Raw genomic sequence first — 20822 nt, 5'->3', positions numbered from 1 at the left:
GCACTGGACCTTAGGACATAGACGCCAAAAAGATTGTGATTCCTGACTCATTTTCCAGCTCAAACTTATACCAAACCTATGACTAAACAACGTAGGCTTTAGATAGGGAAATTTATGCCACGAACACTTAAAGTATTTGATAAACAGAGCTCCTTTCTTAAGTCTCTGAAGGCCGGTATGAATGTTGTAAGGCAACCAATTAACAAGGAATACAAGATTGAAATATCACCACACAAGATCCTATTGTACCAAGAAAAATAATTATAGTGGCACAGTTTCACTGGTACCTAATTATGAAATACAAGGGCATGTCATCTCTACACTTCTAATAGAACCTATAATTTGAAGTAAATAAAATATGGTGTAAGTGAAATGTTGTTTCAACATTACTAGAGAATTGTGCAATTCATTTTGTTTCCCTTTGTGTGTCATCTCAGAGTTATTTTTTTCTCCTTGGTCTAATTGAGTCTTCCTTAACGATCTATGAGGTATAAACAGTTTTATTTTGCAGAAATTAAACATTTAGCCTTGAGCTAAATTCTATTGCATTTTAGAAGGATCTAAATGTTGACATTGTCAATCTAATTTGAAATACATGTAACTGAATATTGCAGCTCAAAATACTAAACCTTTAATTACTCTTTAATCAACTCCTTCCACACTTAAATTTCAAAAATGTAATGCCTTATTCTATTTAGGCAAACAATTTATTTGTGCTTCTTATTAGAACTAGAATTTCCTGCCTTTTGCTTAGATTCAGCTATCAATTAAGCAAAACATAACTTGAGTCTGAACAGATTATCCTAGGAAGATGTATAAATTAAGAAGAGTATGAGACGGTGGAAGATTACATGGGATCTCAAATCAGAAGCTCACAGGTGCTAAATATACAACTTTTATCAAGTTTATATCTGAGGATTTTTGAAGCCAGCTTCCTAACTTGAGCTAGCAACTTATAATCTAATAATAAATGCAGTAAGCTTATTTCCCATCCTCCCACTAACCCAAACTATCATATACTTTTCCTCAGCTCTTAAAATATCCTCAGAGGCCATGTAGCACCCCACTTAAAACTGGAGGAGGAAGAAGTACATATGTGGAGAAATACCTCCGCCATTGCTGTAGGTCAAATATGGGAATCTCCACACGTTCCCCAATCCCACTGCATATCCAACCATAGATAGAAGATAATCCGATTTTTTGGACCAGTTACCACGGTCCTGATTCTCATCATTTTCACCAACATGGAAATTCTCAGATGAAGCCAGTTTCTGCAGAAGGAAAAAATATCGACAGCTTGTCTTTCTACTATTAAAAATTCCACAGAAGCATAATTTCACAAATCCATAGAGTGACAGTGAGAGAGACAGAGAGAGAGACAGACAGACAGAGAAATAGAGAATGAACCCTGAAAACTGTAGCCAAGGGGAACGTTTTCCAAAGTTGGGAAGATTTCTGCTAATGGCTGCGTTTACTTTACAACATTTACTCCTTGAAATGGAAAAAGCTCTGTAGGTGGATATTTTTACTGCTTCTTCAATGAGATTATCCAAATTTTGGTGGAAAGGTTACATGTGGCACCCAGCATGAAGGGCAAATGAAAGTGGACAAATAAGGTTTCAAATAGAAAAGTCTTAAAGATGAATTAGGTAAAATCAACACTCTTGAGATTGTAGGAGATCTTTGAGAAGAGAATCAAATATAGCTTCTACTAAAAAAAAATAAGAATTCATAGACTCCTTTTCCTATAGGCTTGGATGTTTGGAGTTAATGGAAGTTTATCTTCTTTCCCTATTTTGGAGAGTAAAATCAGTGCTTTTCTAAAAGCCACAGAATAATATTCAGAGACAAATTTTCCTGTCCCACCAGATGGAGCAGCTCTATCCACTTCAGAGGGGAGAGTTCTCTCCCAACCTGCTAGCTGCTCTGGGTATAGAGGGTTCCTCAGGTCAGATGAGGACAGTGCATTTTCCCACTTCCCTCCAGCATATGGACACAGTCTGGAAAGGGACAGAAAACAAAATTTTGTGGGCACACTCAAGGCAGAGGATGAGGTGACCCTAAGTCTTTCAGCTACAAAGTAAGAGCTGTTCTATTTTTCCTCTACTCTATGGGGACATCTCAGGCACACTTGAAGGCATTCCAACAGAAATGTGAAGAACAAGGAACAGCCACAGAAAATAAAAATTGAGACTTGACTCCCCTTAAGTTTTCCCTTTCCAGGCCCTCCACAGCACCCACAGCTCCCAGACCCCTACCTCCTTCCTTCTGCGATTGAAGAAGCTCGGGCACTTCAACCTGTCCATGCTTCGTTCACTGCCTCTGCTCGCTCCGCCTTGTCTTGCAGTCTGGCTGAGCTTGACTGGTGGCAGGTGCACACTCCCCTGTTGCTACCTGCCAGAGTGAGCCACCTTGCCCAGGGGTGGGACTATTTATGGAGGGAAGCTCTTCCCTCCCCCTGACGGGCGCCCTGTTGTGTCAATTACCGGAAGAGACCAAAGTGAGCCTCTGGTTTTTCCCCAGGTAAGCTGGCATGTAGCAATCCCCTGCCCCGGGAAAGGGCTGGGCTGTGAGAGAGCGGAGCAGCCTGAGCCGAGAATGAGTGACAGCCTTTGACTCAGAGCCGTGCAGGTGCCCTCGCAATCTCGCCTCCTTTCCCGGGTTCCCTGCTTCCTCCTAACCTCCTCTCTGAGTCTGGTCTCTGTCCTGGGGCCAAGTGCTGATCTCCAGTGGTGCTGGAGGGAGGAAGGGCACGGTCTGTGGGGCCCATTCTGTTCCCCAAGATTCCCCTGAACAGATCATACCGTCCTGGGCCCTGGGATTCCCGGAAGTTTTGCCCCTCACTAGAAAGCACTGGATCCCCTGGGGCAAACGCTGCTCCCAGAGGCAAAGCTCCTGAACTGGGCACCTTGAAAAGCAGCCAGCTGAGATACGATTACTCAGCTGGCTGTGCCTGAAAAGAGCAACTTTGAGCCTATGTCTCAGGCAGCTTTCTCAGCCTTCGGGACAGCATTGCCCTTTACAGGGATTGCTTTGTGTAGTATTTCAAAGCAGCCAAACAAAAACAAATTATTGAGCAGGTTTGTGGGAAATTCTAACCCTCACAAAAGACTCCACTTTGCAAGAAAGGTGAGGCCTAGAAAGTAAACTATGAGGAAGCATCCGAGCTTGGCCGGAGAGGAAAGAATTCTTATAATGCTGTTTACCAATGTAGCACATTTTCATCGGGAAACTCAAAGGACTTAAATTCAATCGGACCAGGTAGAAGATGGTGGCAGTTCTGTGAAACACAGTACAAATCGGTGCACACAGGGGAGCCAGCAGAGAGCCAAATTCTGTGCCCTGTGTGCTGCTCTTTTGTTCTCCATTGACCGACATAAATTTCCCATTTGCAATAGCAATACGTCCTGGGGAATCTGGGCAGGTAAGGCAGAGGAAAGTCCGTGAGGGTAGTGGGAAGGTAGAAAGGAGAAAGCATCAATAAGTTTCATCTAACTTTGTTTTGAACATAGCACAGGCTGGTGGTGGTGATGGGGTGTGTGTGTGTGTGTGTGTGTATGTGTGTGTGCCTATTAGTATTACAGATCTTTCTCAACTTAGGATGGTGTTAGGTCTCGATAAACCCATTGTAAGTTGAAAATATCCCCCAAACATCCCAAAAATGCGTTTAATATACCTAGCCTACCGAACACCATAGCTTAGCCTAGCCTACCTTAAACGTGCTCAGCACACTTACATTAGCCTACAGTTGGGCAAAATCATCCAACACAAAGCCTATTTTATAATAAAGTGTTGAATATTTCATGTAATTTGTTGAATACTGTACTGAAAGTGAACAACAGAATGGTTGTGTGGATACAGAACGATTGCTAGTGTATCTATCAGTTATTCACCCTCATGATCGCGAGACTGACTGGGAGCTGTGCTCACTGCCACTGCCTAGCATCACGAGAGAGGATTGTATACATATCACCAGCCTGGGAAAAGAGCAAAATTCAAAGTACAGTTTCCACTGAATGCGTCTCACTTTCACACCATCGTAAAGTGGAAAAGTCTTAAGTCGAACCATCATAAGTCAAGGACCATCCGTATATACTACTGGTATGACCTAAAGGCTAAAATGAAGGAATTATTAGTGTGTCTCAGACATAGAAGAGAGGAGAGGAAGAGGGACTTATAAACCTCTTTATTAAAAGATAAGCTGAAAGCAAATCTAATAGTATTCACCAAACTATCAAAGCCCAGTTCACAAGGGGCACTGCAAACAGATGGTAACTCTTGGAATAGAAAGAGAATTGGAATCTTAGGGAGAGATAGACAATGGGGATAGCAAGGCAGGGGTAAGTGGTACACAAAGGAAACAACGAGCAATTTTCCCTGCCCGTTATACAGCAGAGAATCTTTCAACAACTTTGAAAGTTTAGAGCATCAGAGGCATAAAATTTAAGATAGAAGGTATTTTAGAGAATGTGTTGTTTGTTTGGGGGATATTATTCTTATTGCCATGCATGGCTTTTTATGACGTGGCTCCTGCCTACTCTTTTAGTATCATCTCTTACTATTCTCTGCGTCAAACTCTTAAGCTCGTGTGTTCTTCCCTGTGCATGCTCATACACGTTGTTTCTCACCTCTGTGCCTTTGCTCATGCTATTTCTTCTTCTGGAAATTCCCGCCCTCCTCATTTGGCTGACTGCTACTCATCCCTTGAGACTCACCTCCTCCAGCTCTTTCCACAGTGGTTGTGCCTCTGTTACTGCAGACTGGGTTTAGATGTGTCTCCTCTGTAGTCCTATGCTACCCTATACTCATTCTACATTGTGTGAAATTATTTGCTTACAGTCCTCTAGACTGCGAGTTCTCTGAGGGCAGGGAAACTGTCTTAAGTATTCCCAACACCTAGCACAAAACCTGACACAGAGCAGGCACTCAGTAAATGCTTACTAAAAAATTTGACTTAGAAAGGCCATTTAATCACTTTGTGGTCAAAAAAGACAAGTACTCTAGAATCCATCCCCAAGAAATTATAAAATACCAGGAGTGCATTTTCTCTTCCTTAGGGTCTGACTTATTAACTGATGAACAAATTGTGTTTGTGAGTTTTTTATTGATTTGGGACCTGAAGTATAGAAACTGAGTGAGCACGAGAGAGGGAACTACATAAACTCAGTCACAGAGGTATGAATGAGCATGGTGTGGGAGAACATGAGAAGACTCTGTTAATTGTTGGAGTAATAAGAAATAAGTTTAGAAAGAGAAAGTGGCCATTCATGTGCCTTGAAATCCAGGCCTAAACCATGGTCTGATGGGCAATAGTAAACTAATTGTTAACTTGGGAATTATACACAGTACACTCTACTTTAGTTGTGCAAAAATGCCTCAAAATTATAATTGATGACCTCCCTGCGCCAAGTTGTGCAATGCTGGCCTTTTAACTGTGGACCATCTCTTCCAGGATACAAACACACCATAGCCATGAATCTGCTTAGCTTAAAAAAAAGGCATTGACAGCAATTTAAAGATTTATTTAGTAATAAGTCACCAGCAACTAAAAATCAGCTCATAACTGTGATTTTGTCCAGGAAAAATGTTAAAATAAAAACTGATCCAATAGTTATATCCCACATTCTTTTCCCTTCCTCTTAAGATTAAATTTATGTCATTATCCATGGAAGTCCTTTCAATCTCGTTTTTAGTCACTAAAAATAAAGGAGACTCATTACCTAAAGCTTTCTTCTAGCTTCTAGATGCTTCTAGATGTGAAGAATTTGCACAAATGAGAGGGTATTTAACTAATCTCACAAAACCAATGCCTTATTGAGCAACACTGTTTCCTAGTCCTCTCCTGGAGGAACCCTATTAAACTCCACCAGCTGAAAGTCTAAGAGAAGGAATCCCACTAGTCTATCTACAGGAAAATGAAATATATTTTTAAAAAATCCTATCAGTAAATGTGTGCATATTAATTTTCCCCATAAAGTTTATAGTTTCAGACATTAACCACTTTATTAAAAAGTCAGACGCCATCCGTAGTCAAAACATTAATAAATTATTTCTTTAAATTTCCTTCAATCCTAGGAAGAAATACTTATTTAGGAAAGACAATCACATAGATTTCCTTGCTGCTAGCCAAGGAGGTAATGACTCTCTCGCTACATCAACTAGTAAATGGACAGAGAAAAAACACACAGTACTTTCCTACAGAATCCTAAAGGATAACATGCCAGAAAACCTTGAAAGAAAATGATAACTCCTGATGCATAATTTCATACTGGTACTTCCTAAACAAGAAAAGAGAATCTTTTAAATTTCATGACTTTTTTTTACATTGACTGTAGCATACCCTAGAGCTTTTCTTAAGTATTGAATGTATAAATCATAGGTGTACTGCTTGATGAATTTTCACAAATATAACCCTCCCATGCATCTAGTGCCAAGTTCAAGAAACAACAGTACCAGAACCCCAGAAGACCACTCCTTACTCTCCTTAAGGTTAACCACTCTCTTGAATTGTAACATCATAAATTAGTTTTGCCAGTTTTTGAACTTTTTTTGTGTGTGTGTGAGGAAGATCAGCCATGAGCTAACATCTGTTGATAATTCTATTTTTGCTGAGGAAGATTGGCCCTGGGCTAACATCCGTGCCCATCCTCCTCCACTTTATATGGGACGCCGCCACAGCATGGCTTGACAAGCAGTGCGTCAGTGCACGCCCGTGATCGAACCTGCGAAACCTCGGGCCGCTGAATCGGAGCGAGCGCACTTAACCGCTGTGCCACCGGGCTGGCTCTGAACTTTTTATAAATGGAATATTATGGCATGTACACTTTTATATCTGACTTCTTTTGGCTCAGCATTATGTTTTGGAGATCCAACCGTATTGTAACATAGATCTGTAGTTCATCTAATATGATTCTATATAGTATTCCAATGTATGAATATACCACAATTTATTTATCTGTTTTACTGATGGACATTTGGACTGTTTCCAGATTGGGGCTATTTTGAACAGTGCAGCTATGAACTTTCCTGTAACATGTTTTCTCTGTGTATTTCTGTTAGATAGAGACCTAGAGCAGACTTTCTGGATCACAGAGTATACCCTGTTTAGCTTAGTAGATGTTGTCAGTTTTCCAAAGAGATATTCCAATTTACACTCCCACCAGCACTACCACATCGATTTTTAAAGGCCACATGGAATGGAATGGGCTGTAGAAGGAAAAGAAAAAAGATGGAAAGAAGGAGATGCTTGACAGGGAAAGAGAAGAAATAGTTATTACTAAGCCAGGTACTGTGTCAAGTTATCCACATTTATGATCTCATTTAATTTTCATAGAACTTCTTTGAGATAGGAACTATTATAATCCCCATTTTATAAATGAAAAAACAGAGGCTCAGAGAAGTTAAATGACCTGCTCAAAGTTATACAACTAGTAAGTGACAAGTCTGATATTTGAACCCAGACTATCTATCTCTAAAGTCTATGCTCTCAAACCACTTTACTATAAGAACATGAGGACAACATGTTAGAAAATGCTTTGTGGCATTCCTGCTGCACAGGGCTTGATACTCCATCAACATTAATGATGATATGATAATGATAATTAGGCATCATTTGACCCTCCATATCCAGTGGAACAGCACACATAGATGAAACTATTTTGTCTCATCTTCAGTAAGATTAAGTAAGTTTATCTGTATTCCGTCCTTGAAGGAGAAGTCACAACTTAGACAACATTGGTGCTTCCTTCCCAGCTGAGTCTCACATTGCCAATTTGCAAGAGTCACCATCGAGAGATTTGGATTCAACTGATTCATAGTGAGATCAATCAGTACTGGATGTTCAGGGTGTCGGCTGGATTTCGGTAGCTAGAGCTTGGAAACAAAGAGAGACACCTATTGTTCTTTGAGGTGTAACAAACACATAGGGTTTGGAGCCTATGGAACACTTGGATGCATCATTAACCATCCCATGCAATGCCGCTTTTTTTTTTTTCCAAATATCTTTAGCCAAACCAATTCTTAATATAAGAGATATCTGAATCACACTAGGCAATGGAGCTAATGTGGATTTCTTTTAACAAAGAAATCGAGAATTTTCTCTCCCAAGACAGAGAGAGTCTTTCTTCAGTATATCAATATTCATTCTTACTATCACCCTGAAACTTTGATTATGTAGCCACTAGAGGTACTCTTTAAGTTGTTAGTAACAATGAGTCAACATTTTAATTTGACCTAGTTATCTGATACTATTGTAATGATGCATTAAAGGGGAGAAATAGTTAGTCTTCACCCTAGATACACTGATATTTCTCCTTTTAAAAGCATTGCTGTGTGGCATGCTTGCTGCTAGTTTGCATTTACAATAATAAACTGTATCAGAACTATGTGCTATAGCTCTCTAACATCAGGCCCTTCAGAGATCCTGGCGCCTAATCTTTTGCTTTCCCACCTAAGGAAATCATTCACTTCATACAATCCACAGAATAATTGCTCTCATTAGCTTCTTAAATAAAACAAGCATAAAAAAATTATTTCTTGATGGGACTTAACTGAAATCCACCAACTAGAGTCCTTTGAGAAGGTAAAGTCAATTAAAGAATAGCTATGTTAATACTATCTATGTTCAAGTGCAGGAATTTTCAATATCTTATTCGAATTAATAAAGACCAAATTGGGAGTTGCCGTTGCTACATATTCTAAAGAACTGGAAAAGGCAGCGCCATGAAAAAAATCAATCATGTGCATAAAGTATAGCATTTATTTTTTCTTCCTTGGCTGAAGTCCTTTAATGTAAAAGTGATGTGCACTAGAATGTCTAATATGTGGATAATACAATGCAATTCTTTCCTCCTTCACCATACACAATGATGTTTTAGCTTCTTTTGCTAAAATTGACATCTGAAGGGCTATGTGAGGCCTCCCTCATCACTTTCTTTCTTCTTTTTTTTTTTTTTTTTGGTGAGGCAGATTGGCCCTGAGCTAACATCTGTTGCCAGTCCTCCTCTTTTTGCTTGAGGAAGATTGACTCTGAGCTAACATCTGTGCCAATCTTCCTCTATTTTGTATATGGGATGCCACCACAGCATGGCTTGAGGAGCGGTGTGTCAGTCCATGCCTGGGATCCAAACCCGCGAACCCCAGGCCGCTGAAGCAGAGCACACGAACTTAACCACCCACACCACCAGGCTGGCCCCCTTCATCACCTTCTTTTATTGCTGAATGTTGTGGCAACTGATTTCTTTGTGTTTTATTAGCATCAAACAATACTGTCACTAACAACAACAATGTTACAGCCTCTAACAATAACAGTAACCACTACAACAGTAATAATATCAGCTACCCTTTGAGTAGCTGCCATATGCCATGCACTTTATGTGTGTTATTTTCAATCTTTACAACTTTACCAAATTGGTACTATTATTATCCCCTATTTTACAAATTAATAAGCAGGCACAGAGTGGTAAAATAACTTATCCAAGATCAGAGGGCTGGAAAATGCAGGGGCTGATATTCAAACTCAGATTTGACAAAATCTGAGCATTTCTCAGTAATCATACTATGGGGCTTCTCCTTCCCACCTCAGCCTTTCTTGATTATTCTACAACTTCTCTCCCTCCTCTCAGCATTCTTCCCTTTTGTTGCTTACTTCTATTTCTCCTTCCTTTATCCCATATCATGACTAACCCAGGCCTTCTTACAAATTGTTTTCCCTTTCTTGACAGTCTCCCCTTCTTCCAGCCCTCCCCTCTCAATCAGTCTCTCCTTGAAACACAAACAAAGGGTAATTAGTATTCCTCACCAGCCTGAACACCTGCCAGATATCTCACTTCTCCAACCTGGGGATCCCTTTTGAGAGACTGTTGAAAAGAGCAGGGGTGATTCAGTGTATAAACCAACTGGATCGATTCCATGGGCTTCCTACAATCAGAGATCAGTTTATGAAACCAGTGCCAAGACCTCTGCCAATACCCATGGGAGAGAGGGCTTATAAATAAAATGGAGTACGGCTCTATAGTCAGTATCTTCAAAGTTATTAACATCACTGGGGTGCAACAATCAGTCACTGGTGGTCAGGATTTCAGGCTGCCCGCGACCCTGTTATTGGGAATCTGTTGTTTTGAGGCTTGGGAGTGGTGATACACCTGTCTTGTAATTATGCAACACCAGCTAATGCCTCAGTGTGGGTTACAGACTGACTCATTTGTTTAGATCTTTTGTGTCTAGAAATGAAGGGAGCTATATGATTAAGACTTTCTGGGAAATATTATTGAAAACTGCAGAAAAAAAGAAAACACAACCTCTTACATAATACTTGTCCATTAAATCATTTTACCAGTTTGAGTTGCTCATTCCAATGAGGTGTGCCAAGTGAAATAGATGTAACGTGTATTAGCCTACTTTTTTAAACAGTTAAGAGAAAAACACTCACATGGCTGTCTTACAACTTCTTGATGCAAAAAAAAAAAAAATCTGTGGAGCTAGAAAAATAACAACATTTTCTGATACAGGTACTAAATCCTATTACCTCTTCTAACTAGGATGTTCTTTAGGAAATAAAAAATATATCTATATTGATATCCAGTTTATTGAACAGTGGTAGGTACACATGTACTATTTTTCTAGTGCTTTTAACCATGATATGTTGAATCTCCATTTCCTGACCCTTAAAAATGCCTCAGGAGAAAAATTGTCATTATTTGCAGATGACATGATATTATATATAATAAAACCCTAAATACTTCACCAAAAAATTGTTAGAACTAATAAACGAATTCAGTAAAGTTGCAGGATACAAAATCAATATACAAAAATTTGTTGTGTTTCTATACACTAAGAATGATCTATCAGAAAGAGAAGTTAAGAAAACAATCCCATTTCCAATTGCATCAAAAAGCATAAAATACCTAGGAATAAATTTATTCAAGGAGGTGAAAGATTTTTACACTGAAAGCTATAAGACATTAATGAAAGAAATTGAAGAAGATGCAAATAAATGGAAAAATATTCTGTGCTCATGGATTGGAAGAATCAATATTGTTAAAATGTCCATACTACCTAAAGCAATCTACAGATTCAATGCAATCCCTATCAAAATTCCAACTGCATTTTTCACAGAAATAGAACAAACAATCCTAAAATTTGTGTGGAACCACAAAAGACCCTGAATAGCCAAAGCAATCTTGAGAAAGAAGAAAAAAGCTGGAAGCATCACATGTCCTGATTTCAAACTGTACTACAAAGCTGTAGTAATCAAAACAGTATGGTACTGGTACAAAAAGAGACACACATATCAATGGAACAGAATAGAGCCCAGAAATAAGCCCATGCATATTTGGTCAGTTAATTTATGACAAAGGAGGCAAGAATATACAATGGGGAAAGGACAGTCTCTTCAATAACTGGTGCTGGGAAAACTGGACAGCCACATGCAAAAGAAAGAAATTGGACCACTATTTTACACTATACACAAAAATTAACTCAAAATGGATTAAAGAATATAAGATCTGAAACCATGAAACTCCTAGAAGAAAATCTAAGTGGTAAGCTCCTTGACGTTGGTCTTGGCAATGACTTTTTAGCTCCATCACCAAGAGCAAAGTCAACAAAAGCAAAAATAAACACGTGGGACTCCATCAAACTAAAAAACTTCTGCACAGCAAAAGAAATCATCAACAAAATGAAAAGGAAACCAACTGAATGGGAGAAAATATTTACAAATCATAAATCTGAGAAGGGGATAATATCCAAAATATATAGAGAACTCATATAACTCAATAGCAAAAAAAACACAATCTGATTAAAAAATGGGCAAAAGGGGCCGGCCTGGGGGTGTAGTGGTTAAGTTCGTGTGCTCTGTGTCAAACCACTCTGCTGCAGGCATCCCACATAAAGTGGAGGAGGATGGGCATGGATGTTAGCCCAGAACCAATCTTCCTCAGCAAAAAAGAGGAGGATTGGCAACAGGTGTTAGCTCAGGGCTAATCTTCCTCACACACACACACAAAAAAATGGGCAGAAGATATGAATAGACGTTTTTCCAAAGAAGATATACAGATGGCGAGCAGGTACATGAAAAGATGCTCAACATCACTAATCATCAGGGAAATACAAATCAAAACCACCATGAGATATCACCCCACACCTGTTAGAATGGCTACTATCAAAAAGACAACAAATAACAAGTGTTGATGAGGAAGTGTATAAAAGGGAACCCTTGTGCACTGTTGGTGGAATGTAAATCAGTGCAGCCACTATGGAAAGCAGTATAGAGGTCCCTCAAAAAATTGAAAATAGAACTACAATATGATTCAGCAATTCTGCTTCTGGGTATTCATTCAAAGAAAACAAAAACACTAACTTGAAAAGATATATGCACCCCCATGTTCATTGCAGCATTATTTACAATAGCCAAGATATGGACACAACCTAAATGTCCATCGATGGATGAATGCATAAAGAAAATGTGGTATATATACAGAATGGAATATTATTCAGCCATAAAAAAGAATTAAATCTTACCATTTATGATAACATGGATGGACCTTGAAGGCACTATGCTAAGTGAAATAAGTCAGACACAAAAAGACAAATACCATATGATGTCACTTATATGTGGAATCTAAAACAAAACAAACCCAAGTTCATAGACCTAGAGAACAGATTGGTGGTTGCCAGAGGCAGGGTCTGGGGAGGGTGGGCAAAATGGGTGAAGGTGGCCAAAAGGTACAAACATTCAGTTATAAAATGAATGTCATGGGGATGTAATGTACAGCATGGCGACTACAGTTAATAATACAGTATTGCATATTTGAAAGTTGCTATGAGAGTAAATCTTAAAAGTTCTCATCACAAGAAAAAAAATTTTCTAGCTATTTAAAGTGATGTATATTAACTAGACTTATTGTGGTGATCATTTCACAATATATACCAATATAAGACGATTATGTTGTACACCTGAAACTAATATAATGTTATATGTCAATTATATCTCAAAAAAAGTGAAGGACACATGAGAAAAACAAAACACCTCAGGCATATCCTGTAGATTTTTGGTCACTTTTAGGTATTAAAATTCCAACCTACTACAAAAAAAAAGCTTCAGTTCATTGCCAATTTACTGTTCATCTTCTCTACCCCGAGTGACAGCCAGACTTTAGCTCAAGAGACTTGGAACGGTGAGAAAATACAACTGTCTTTTTCATTCCTCCCCTCTTTTCAGAGTCCCTTTCTCCTCTGCAGGGTTGGAGATAGGAAGAGCTACTGGTATACTCTGCATTCAGCTGTCACTGCTTCCCTGGCTATGAATGACTGGTCATCAATGTCCTCTGCAAGGCAAGTATCCAAATCATGGGTGCAGGCGAGGTTGTCTGGAGCTGTATGGACATGTGGCCCCTCCTTGCACTATTCTCTGACATTCAGTTATGACCTCTTCCAAGCTGGCCTCTGGTAGTATACCTCGGAGCCTCTAGCTCCTGGGAACACCTTCATCAACTGGCAGCCCTCTTGAGGCATCCGTTTGACCAACGAGAAACACATACATACTTTCTATGCCAAACTGGGGGTTCAGGCTGTTCCACTGACATCTCCTCTCTTTGCCTTGCCATCTCTCTTCTATTATTTTCTCCTGCTGCTCAAAGAGTCATAAAAGACAGATCAGACGGTCCACTAGATGAGCAGAGGTTAAAACAAAAAATGACACGCCAGTGTCCTTTTTGCCAAGCCCTGCAATTTCTGGCAAATCGTTACCTTGTCGTCATCTCCATCCTTACTTGGTTTTAGAGCAGTCCCCCTCTTCTCCTTTAAGAAGAGGAAAACTATAACACTTCACACATATAACTTTTTATGTATAACTTCTCATATGATCCTCCTAACAATACTATGAAATACATAGCAAATGTATCATTGTTCCCATTTTACAAAGGAATCTAAAACACAAGGAGTATAACATTCTCTCAAGATATTTTGTTTTCAAAGGCCCCATCTGTGAGTGGCAGAGCCAGGAACCAGCTCTGCTTCCCTGATTGCCAGGCCCATGCTCTTTGCTGGAGCCTTATTCTAACACTGACTTCAGGGGCTCTGCCTTATACTTGCAACTAGACTGACATGAAGACTTTTGGGACCTCTGTATTGAAATCTCCTTGGGTTGGGTTGGTCCAAGACAGAGAAGCCTTATTCAAAATCTCATCCAACTGTATTAAAGCAAGGTTCTGGTAAAGAAAAGGCTCCTTGGTGCATACAATACACCAGGTGCTATGGGGAAGCTATGCATAAGGAGCTTGCAGTCTTTCTCAGGAGAGTATTAGAGAGTTGAATAAGACAATGAATAATCAAGTGCTAAATTGTGAGTACAGACGTAAGTGCTCAGATGATTGGAATAGCCAGAGTTTCACAGGGGACTTAGGATAAGCCTTGGCTGAAAGGATTAGGGCTTATGGGACAAGATAACTGTAACTAGGCAAGAAGGAGCATAAAGTGGCATAATACAGGTTGACTAGAGTAAAAGATTTTGTGTTGGGGCGGGGGAGTAGAAGGAAAGGTTGGCTCACTGCAGTGGGGTTACCAGACTGCAAGATTTGTGAAGGAGGGACCTTGTCTTGTTCACCACTGTATCCCCAGTGCCTTGAAGGAGGCCTGGAGCATAGCAGGCTCAATAAATATCCGTTGCCTGCTGAGTCTGAGAATAGAGATGCTTGAATCTGGATTCCACCCCACAGGTCAGAGGGAGCCTTCAGAGTTGTCATCAAGAACAGAATCACTTGAGCATTTTCCAAAGTGCCTTTAGAGTTATTTCAAATTTTATTTTGTACCCAGTCTTCATCCTCCACCCTTATTCTACCTAAGGATAGCTCTAAGCAGATAAGGGCAAAACAGTAGTCCCAGCCCATGAAATGAGGCTGAGGAATGACCAAAGTAACATTCATTTTTATTTTTTGGCTGTCATCAGAATTGAATTTATTATAATATTTGTGTTATTTCTTGTGGTTTGAAAAGCCAGATTAACATTCATTTGCGTAGTTGATAGGACTGTAAATTGGTGTAAATTTCTGGAGGGCAATTTGGCAACATGTATGAAAAATCTGAAGAATGTTCATATCCTTTGACCCGGAACTTTTTTTTTTTTTTTTTTTTGTGAGGAGATCAGCCCTGAGCTAACATCCGCCAATCCTCCTCTTTTTTTGCTGAGGAAGACGGCCCTGGGCTAACATCGGTGCCTATCTTCCTCCACTTTATATGGGACGCCGCCACAGCATGGCTTACCAAGCAGTGCGTCGGTGCGCGCCCGGGATCCGAACCAGCGAACCCCGGGCCGCCGCAGCGGAGCGCGCGCACTTAACTGCTTGCGCCACCGGGCCGGCCCCGACCTGGAACTTTTTAATTTTAGGAATGTAGCCTGAGAAAACAAAGATGTGAACAAAAATTTAACATAATTAAGGAAAACTAGTAACGCATTGAATGATTAAACATTTTGTGAATTTTTAAGTAAATTTTATATTATTCAACCAAAAAAATTTCTATTGTAGAAGAATGACATACAGAAATGTAAACATATGGGGCTGGACCAGTGGCATAGTGGTTAAGTTAGCGCATTCCGCTTCTGTGGCCCGGGATTCGCTGGTTCGAATCCTGGGCATGGAGCTACTCACCGCTCATCAAGCCATGCTGAGGCGGCATCCCACATAGAAGAGCTACAGCTATGACACACAACTATGTACTGGGGCTTTGGGGAGAAAAATAAACAAAGATTGACAACAGATGTTAGCACAGGGCCAATCTTCCTGAAAACAAAACAAAACAAAAATGTAAACATATACACAAATAGATTGGAAAAAGTCTGGAAGAAATTATGCTGAAATATTAGGGGGAGGTTTTTCTCCAGATGGTGAGATTATTAACAATTTATATTTCCAATTATCATGTATATTTTTATAATCAGAGAATACCTACACTTTCTGAGTTTATTTTTTTAATCTATCTTTGATCTTATCTTTTCATCCCTTCTGCAGAGGCAAAAAAATGAAAGGGGACAGAGAAATGGAAGTGACAATAAATTCAATGCAATTGAAGAACATACCAGTAGGTATGTATGGACTATGCCTAGGTATTCTAAGCCCATTCCCGGAGTAATCCTACAGATTCCTCCCTCATCTTAATGTTCTTGCCCCAATATGGCTGTCCATGCAAATAGCAACAGAAAAAAAAGCAAAAAAGGAAAAGTTGAGTTCAGATGGTTTGCTGCTTTCTGATGTCGCAAGGAAGAAAGAGAGTGGTATATGGAGCTTAAGCCTGGGAATCTTCTTGAATTCTAATCTAAACTTCTGTCCTTCTGCTTCCTGCTCTTAGAGTTGGTCTGAAATTTAAAACAAAAAATGAAGGACATGGAATCCAGAAACTTTGACAGTGTTTACTATACTTCCTCCCAACTTCGAAGTAATTGAGTGTATTAGGAAATAGGACTACTAACCTCAAACAGGCAGTTGCCTGCTGGCTAACTTTCTGCTGACATCATCCAAGGTAATGCCTGGGTACAGAGGGGAGAGTGGTTCTTTTCTGAACTCCATGCCCTATGGCCCACAGTCTTTCGTCTTTCCTTCTCCCTTGCCTCCCTCCTCTGCACAATGTCTACTGCTCACACGTGCTCAGTCAGCCAGCTGGAGTGAAAAACTACTTACAGAGCGTGGCAACTTCAAGGTATAAACTATACAGAGATTAGGTAAATTGCAGGTACGCAGGCTTATTATTTAAATTAGCTAGATACAGCTTACTTGTTAATTAGGCCCTTAAAGAGGCTGTTGCTCTAGATTTTTCTCCAAGGCTGGACAGCTCACTCATTTAGCCCTCTTCTTTCCTGACAGACCAGCAGGCCCACCCCTCAGGGCCAAGGTAAAACTGCATCTTCTTTAAGCACTCTAAAACCATAGAGCATATAGTATTTATTTTACCTACTAACTATAAAAGTAATTTTTTGTGTTAAAAATTTCACAAAATAAGAAAAGTATAAAGTAAAACCAAAAATCATTCATAATACCTCCACCCAGAGACAACCACTGTTGTTTGGATATATGCTTTATGTATATGTAAATATATACATGTGTAAACAAAATAAAATCAGTTTTATGTTGTAAGAAATTTTTAGATCCCATATTTTTACACCTAGCATTATATTGTGAGCATTTTTTATGTCAACATCTTTTAAAATGGCTTCCTAGCATCCTATTGCATGGCTATTACAATTTATTTTACCTAGTCTTGGTGATGTATCATTTTTCAACTTTTCATTACTATAAATGATGTTTAAATAAGCATCTTTGTCTATAAATTGTTAAAGATTTTTTCCTCAGGGTAAATTCCTAGAAATGTGATTAGAGATCAAAAGGAATGATTGTTTTAAGGTTTAAAACATATTTCTAAATTACCATCTAAAATTGTACCAATTCATATTACCCCCAGAAGTACATCAGAGAACTCTAGCAATTCTTGGTACCTGACAGCCATGGGCCAATATTTTCAGTATGGCCCTGAGCCAGTCCCAGATATACAGGGGTCTTACCTATTTATTTGCATCCCACATTTACTTCAATTTACGACCTATAATCAGAAATATTCTCTACGGATTGTTATGGAAAAGGACTTTTTGATATGGCCATGAAGTCAAATTAGTGGGATTTTTAAAATTTTATATCTCTTAGTTACCTTTCTCTGTAAATTTCACTTACATCCTAAATCTCACCAGAATATGATAAAAATTATAGAACAAAGATCCATGGGAAAATCTTTACCAGCTGCTAGTGTGATTTCAGATGGCCAAATTGGCCGACAAATAAATGTAAAGTGTAATTCCCTAATGTTTTATGTGTTGTTTCACTACCTTCAGTCAATTCCTGTGAAAGTTATATGGGAGAAGACTAACATTTCTTGAGTAGTAGCGTGTCCGGGAGTGTGTGCTTCTCATCGTACACGCATAATCTCATTTAACTTTCACAAGGTGAAGTTCTCAGTGTGCTGTTTTACTGATGAGGAAACTGAGGCTTAGAGAGGCTAAGTAACGCTGCTCCAACCACTAGACAATGGCAGAGCCACAGGTGAGACCTAGGTCTATCTGACACTACAGCTAGAGCTCTTTCCACTTCACCACATGAAATTCTGAAAGGTTAAGTTGAAATAGAGATATCACCTCTTATGATCAATAATTTTCATTTTTACCCTAATATCTCATACTATGTTTGATTCTATTTCTGGCCAAAAACCATGAATCATTAGTACCCCAGGAATACTCTGAAGATGAACCAATAAGTGATTGCAGAGCACATTAGAAGTCTAAATACAGCCACCTAGTAACACAACACACCTATAAAGTATAGGACATTAAAGCTGCTGTAAGACAGAATGAATTACACCCAGTGGCTCCAATTTTAGTGTTATCTATTAGTCTATCTGTAGATGTGCACTTTCTTATTTTATAATATTGGAAGAGAATATTTATCCTCAGATAACCCTCGTTGTAACTCTTGCTGACGTCTAAGAGTTCTACACAAATATCTGGGGGCAGAATTTGACTATCTGTATGTCAAGGTACAAGTTATTAAATATAGGGTCAGAACTAATCTAATGTAGGAATCAACTTCTTTCAGAGCACCTCCTTCCCTCCTTTTCCCTTAAGTGGTTTGCTTTCAATGGTTTGTTTCTTTGAATAAATTATTAACCACTTGCAAGAGAATCCTATAAACATTTGGGAAACAATATTTAAGACAATTCTTTTTGTCCACAGGAGCCATCTTGAGTACAATAAAGCTGTTGGAATTTATAAGATAGCAGCCTAGTTACAGAACTGCTATTGTCCTAGATAAGCTCATGCAACGAGCCTTACATGGCAATTGATGATTATCCCTCTAAGTCAAAGTTTCTCAACCTCAACACTATTGATATTTTGGGCCAAATGATTCTCTTTTATTGGGAGGGATTCCCGTGCATCATAGGATGTTCAGCAGCATCTCTGGCTTCTACCTAGTAGATGCCAGAAGCAACCTCCACCCCAAATCTATTACAGAATAGAAAAATGGAATAACAGAATGATAGAAAAGTGCCCATCAGGGCGAAAAAGAAAGCACCCCAAAAATGTAGCTCCCTGTATGTAAACAACAAAGAAAACTCTTGGAAAGTTGTTTAACTGGTTTTTCTTTTTTTTCCTCACCTTAATGTTTTGATTTTGGAAATACAAAGAAAAAGTGGTGCTAAATCCATTTTTATGAGTTAAACCAAAGAAACTTTCCTGAACAATCTTTCTAATAGTCTTTTTGCCTGAATGGAATTCAGCTGTCTTATTTGTAATAGAAAAATGATTTCCTGAATTTTTACCCCAGGTGTGGTTATCAAAGAATAGGCTACGACCATGGTGGAACCCGCTGAAGCTGCTCAAAGGACCTGTACTTCGTGTGCACCCATGCACCTGGAACTAGAGAGCCCCAGTCACTCTGGAGCCACTACAAAGATTAGTCAAAACTTATGAGGGAAGAGACAGTGCAGCAGAGGCTGGCTGGCTTTTGGCCAGTAAAATCATGTTAGACCTGTTGGTTCATGTGTGATTGAATTGGCTTGCCACAAAACACAATTATGAGGCCAAAACTTTGACCTTTTCTAGATCACTTAAAGAAATCCACCAAAATCAAATCCAATTGAACTGAAACATTGAAGTCCAAGCTCATGTACGTCCCCATTAAATCACAGGAAATTTAATATCTAAGGTCCAACTACAAAGTAGGCAGTTATGCATTTGAAGGGAAAAGAAAGAAGAAAGTTGGTTTCAATGTACATAGAGATTTGGCAGTCAAAAAGTTCTGTCACAAATGTCTCCTATATTTCTCAGCCCCTCCCTTTTCATTCTCTTTTGTTAAGGCACCAACTCTAAGATCCCTTAAGGGCCATGAGAATAATATGAAAAATGTTCTGTTCCTGTCTCAGCTTCCTTAAATCACCTTCAAGTTACAACGTTAATATTACCTCAACCAAGTAACTAGGTACTTCACAAAAGAGAAGTGTTGTACCAGCAGAGAGCAGATCTATACAATCGGCCCTTCGTGTCTGCGAGTTCCAAGTCTGGAGGTGCTTGAATCCGTGGATATGGAGGGCAGACTAAGGGACTTGAGCATCCGCAGATTTTGGTATCCACAGTGAGACAACTGTACTGAGCCTTCGACAATGCACTCCTGCGCAGACCTTGAAACCCAGAAGCTTCTGCTGACTGAAGTAATGATTGCAACTAAGGAGAAACTGAGATATTTCTCTAGCATTTGCCTCTCTTGCCAGCCTGATTCGAATCTGTTGAACTTCAAGGCATAGTACAGGTCTCTCTGTTTTACCGAAGTCATGTTCACGTGTTTCTACATTACTCCCACCCCCAAGAAATAAAAGTACAAAGCAGAAAATCAAATTCATCAATAACCCCACCCACCAAAATGTAGCATTTTGGTATATAAATAATTTAAAATTTTTTCTATGGAGATATGTATTTTAAACAAACAAACAAAGGATCATTGGCCCTATTATTTTAACAAGTGATAAAGTATTACTGGCTTCCCAGTGTTTTGTGCTTCCTCTCTGTCAGACTACCCATGCCAAAAGTAAAACTCTATCCTGACTTCTTTTACCGCCACTACTTTTACGTTTCTGAACTTTTTATAAATGGAATTACAGAGTATGCACTAGTTTTTGTATCTAGCTTCTTTTGTGTCTTAATATATTTATGAGATTCATCCAAGTGGGTGCATGTGACAGTAATCACTCTCCCTTATTACTGTACAGAAGTCTATTGTGTGACTATACAACAA

General features: G+C 39.2%; 1 protein-coding gene across 1 annotated transcript in view; it reads right to left on the bottom strand.

The window, feature by feature from the left end:
- SLC6A14 (solute carrier family 6 member 14) overlaps positions 1 to 20363 on the bottom strand; it is a 41248-nt gene extending 20885 nt beyond the window's left edge. Inside the window, exons 1-3 of the mRNA XM_058535102.1 lie at positions 20061 to 20363; positions 13747 to 13797; positions 1109 to 1271 (exon numbers count right to left, since the gene is read on the bottom strand). Coding sequence (XP_058391085.1) covers positions 1109 to 1271; positions 13747 to 13797; positions 20061 to 20363 — 517 coding nt within the window. The remainder of the gene's footprint in view (positions 1 to 1108; positions 1272 to 13746; positions 13798 to 20060) is intronic.
- Positions 20364 to 20822: the final 459 nt, after the last annotated feature.

The sequence above is a fragment of the Diceros bicornis genome, chromosome X, assembly GCF_020826845.1.
Source record: "Diceros bicornis minor isolate mBicDic1 chromosome X, mDicBic1.mat.cur, whole genome shotgun sequence".
Lineage (NCBI taxonomy): Eukaryota > Metazoa > Chordata > Mammalia > Perissodactyla > Rhinocerotidae > Diceros > Diceros bicornis.
Note: the sequence above shows the minus strand (reverse complement) of the source record. Positions and strands in the feature narration are given on the sequence as shown.